Source organism: Lygodium microphyllum, chromosome 16 (genome assembly GCF_053477565.2).
Source record: "Lygodium microphyllum isolate KBCC chromosome 16, Lygodium_microphyllum_v1.1.10, whole genome shotgun sequence".
In the NCBI taxonomy this organism is placed as follows: Eukaryota; Viridiplantae; Streptophyta; class Polypodiopsida; order Schizaeales; family Lygodiaceae; genus Lygodium; species Lygodium microphyllum.
Window position 1 is genome coordinate 136,774,925 of NC_141150.1, and position 3,840 is coordinate 136,778,764.

Below are 3,840 nucleotides of genomic sequence, written 5' to 3' on the forward strand. Positions count from 1 at the left end.
TATTTTCGAATGGTCCATCTCGGCATGAAATAAAATAAACTGGACTATTTGATATGCCGGTCACCCGATGCCTTTATGGAAGTAAAGCTGGGGCTTTTATGTACCTTCTACGTGCCTCATTATACCACTAATAGAAGGTACTCTTACAGATCAGATTCGAGAAGCACCCTGGCCCCGGCCCCTGGGGCCTGGGAAATGAAGAGATAATAGCAAAAAATAAGAAGAAAAAGAGGATCCCTTGCCTGCATGTTCTCATCATCCATCTCTCACATCAAACTTCAAAGATTCAGGTGTTCGCAACCTCCCTCGTTCGTGGTCATTGTTCGAGAGCAGATTATTTTAACAGCCTTTGCCAAAATTAGGCAAGCCGCTCCAGTGGCCAGTGGCCAGTGGCCACCATCGTTCGTCTCTCAAGCTTGGCATCTCGCAACACAAAAAGGTTGTGCCCCACAAAAACAGAGCTTTCAATTTTCTATATGAGAAGAGAACTTAAAAGTTAAGGCTCTGCCTCAGGTTACAAAAAGCCGCCTCCAACGTCAAAGTCCTTTCCATCAATGGTCGCGCTACATTGGTGTGTGTGGCTCTCGATCTCGTGATCTGCAAGCTTAATAGACTGTCTGTGGTACGCTTGTCTCCTCTCTCATTAGATGATTTTCCATGGAGACAAGGTACAAATGAAGGGGCCGAGGGAAGTCTCTAGAAGGGAAGTCCCCATGTCTATAATCCATCTCGACCTCGCCTTCTTTGTGATCTTACTGGTTGACGTCTCTTTCATCACCTCAATCCTGTGTTCGCTGGCGTGAGAGCCGGGGCATCAAACTGCCTGATTATAACAGACTTCTCCCCTTAAGGAGAGGAACTTGCTCACCGTTGCCTCTGTTCAGAGCAATTGTCAATTAGACAGGAGTGGCTTTTAACTTGGGCTTGGCTGTGAAAAAGCGTCATGGCAGTGCTCAAATGGCCTTCTCTTGTACTGCTGCTAGTGAGCTTAACTCTCTTAATTAGCAGCATCAGATCACCCTGGGCGGCCATGGCTGGTGCTCTGGTCTCTTTCTCCACTACCCAGCGATCGGACGGACTGTGCGCCGTCTTCGTGCAGCCTTACAGTACATACGCTTGCCAAGAGTATGTGGTGCGTGCTTATTAGCTCTTCTAGCTGCTTGTCCTCTCTTCAATTTACCAGGAGTACTGGAGTTTTATGAAGTTTGTGGCCGATCTCACGAATACGAAGTGGCTAACAGAATCAGGGATAATGCAGGCTCAGACACAGGATGGATTTCTTATCGGGGTGCAGCGTGTATGGGGTCAGATTATCGGAGGCCCGACGAGAGGCCCGGTTTTACTGTTCCACGGCATCCTTACGGTAATCTTCCTCGTTGTGCCGATGGCTGTTTATCGTAGCATGTGAAATTGGAAACGCAAGCATGTTTGTGCATTGGGGTTTTAATGAATTCCAAATGCTAGGGAGGGGATGTGTGGGTCATAAATCCCCCAGGGGAAGGACTCGCGTTCCTGCTGGCAGATGCGGGGTACGATGTTTGGATTACAAACTACCGCTCCACTACTTTTAGCTACGGGCACGTCTCATTTAAAAATTCAGATAAGGTAGGACTTCCATCGAGAAAACTAGCAGCAGCCTATTTTATCATGATGCATTGTAGGTTGATTTGCGCCTTGCTGTCGTTGAAACAGGGATTCTGGGATTGGAGCGTTGATGAATTGGCTGCCCAAGACCTGCCTTCTGCCCTAGAGCTCATCAATTCTGTAACTGGTCAGAAGGTGCATCTGGTCTCCTACTCGGAGGTGCGTATCGACAGTGATTTGTGTCAATTCCCTTCGCGAACTTCTTTAGTGTGTCGACAGAGATATATTGTCAATAGTTCCTTTCGCGGACTCCTCTAATGTAAGGACAGTGATAATGAAGTGTAAACTCCGTTCCGTTTAGGGCTCTCAAGCTACTTTAGCTGCCTTCTCCGACGGCATTGGCTACAACCTCGTGAATAAAGCAGTTCTGTTAGCTCCTGTGTCCTATCTTACCAGTGGACCCCAGCTCGTCGAAGTAGCATCCAAAGCCCAGCTGCAGAAGGTAATTATTTGCAACCCATCTAGAAGGCACCACAATCAGCCGCAATGTTTTGGCATTTTAATGGACGGTGAACCTTATCCAAAATAGGTTCTTCAGTCAATGTTGTCATGGTTGAAATGAAAAAATTCAAAGCCATCGCATTACTAAGATCTACTCATGTTGCTGCACGGTTGGGAAACAGATTTACGAGGCACTGAACATCTACCAATTAAGCACAAGAGCGTAAGTGACAATCGTGTTTAGTTCTTGTTTATGCTCTTACACGGGGAATTCATGGGGTTGAAGAGAAGATATGTGGTTGGCAATCGCAGTCCCGGGGGCCGAGAGCTTGTGGACCTGCTTTGTGCTGCATCAAGCGTGAAATGTTACGACGACTGGTTTCGAGTTTTCTCAGGTAATAAAATCGCCCCTAGGTAGCGGAACGGCACGTTACGTTTGCTGATGTAGTACTATAGTGGTATAATCGTGTTAATCTTCATCGGCGTTTAAAACATTTGATCAGGTTACATCTGCTGCATCAATTCGACGCGGAGGTCGTTCATTGACCAGTACGAGACGCAAGCTACGTCCGTCAAGAATCTGGACCACTATTCGCAGCGTAAGCATACATTAATCAGCCGATAGACAATCAATCAAATCAAATCAAAGCAGGCTAAAGATTTTACAAGGTCTCTTGCAGCAGACGCTGATGTAATTATCGGGGTAAATTCGTAGCTCATAAAGCCACGGGGAAGTGGTGCAGGGTGATATTATTGGAGTTCGAGAAATGGGATTCAGAAACAATTTTTTAGAAATCATTCAAATTCATAAATATGATTGTTACGTGCATGTGATATATAATATGTAATAACGCTGTGCTGTGGTATTGGAGCTTGAATTGCTATAATAGTAGTAATAATAATAATACGGTTGTTGGAAAGATGATGGTGTGACTGTGGTTGTTTGTGTGTGTAGAGGTTCGGTCCAAGACGTTTGCCAAATTCGACTACGGGGCAGCGGGGAACCAGGCGCGGTACAAGCAGGCGGCGCCGCCGGCGTACGAGGTGCGGCGCTACCCGATGAGCGCCCAGACCCTCTTCATCACCAGCGACCTCGACTCCCTCGCCAACCCCACCGACGTCGCCCGCCTCTATCGCGAGCTCCCGCCGGGCTACCAGACCGTCGCCGTCACCCAATTCGGCCACCTCGACTTCGTCTTCGGCTACAACGCCAACCGCTTCATCTACCACACCGTCCTCGACTACCTCCTCCAATCCAGCTAGCCAGCTACCGTATTAATATCGTATCTTAGCCAGCCAGCCAAGCTAAGCTAAGCCAAGCCAACCCAACTTTCCCTCTCTCCCTGTCCCCTGTCCCCTCCCCCTTCATTAAATGAATGCTAGTGCACCAAAGGAAAAGGCTTCTCAAACACCGGATAGCCAGCTCAGCTTCTGCAAATGCTCTAGAGCTGTAGATAGACGTATGTCTCTTGTACGTAGTCGATGGACACCCAACCAGGAGAGAGAAATTTTTAAATATGTTTTTGCTTGTAGTTGTAAGTTGTACTGTACTGTTGTACCACGGTCCACAACCTCCCACATTTACTGCGAGCACAGAGAACTAGAGAGAGAGAGAGAGAGAGAGAGAGAGAGCTGCAGTTGCCTGCACATGAGGCTGGCCTGATGACGTCGTTTTAGTTGCATATGAATGCGGTGCGGGCGTCCACAAGGGTCGTGTGTGAAAGGAAGGGGCTTGCACTGTGCAGTCAGGACTCA

The 3,840-nt window shown here is 47.8% G+C and overlaps 1 protein-coding gene across 1 annotated transcript; it reads left to right on the forward strand.

Annotated features, from left to right (window-relative positions):
- Window positions 1–300: 300 nt before the first annotated feature.
- Window positions 301–3,617, forward strand: LOC148023479 (triacylglycerol lipase 1-like). The gene is made up of 9 exons (XM_087696466.1): window positions 301–1,132; window positions 1,259–1,363; window positions 1,465–1,605; window positions 1,693–1,803; window positions 1,946–2,086; window positions 2,268–2,308; window positions 2,398–2,480; window positions 2,589–2,684; window positions 3,041–3,617. Exons 1-9 carry the CDS (start codon window positions 944–946, stop codon window positions 3,346–3,348), a joined length of 1,215 nt encoding a protein of 404 aa, XP_087552592.1. The 5' UTR covers window positions 301–943; the 3' UTR covers window positions 3,349–3,617.
- Window positions 3,618–3,840: the final 223 nt, after the last annotated feature.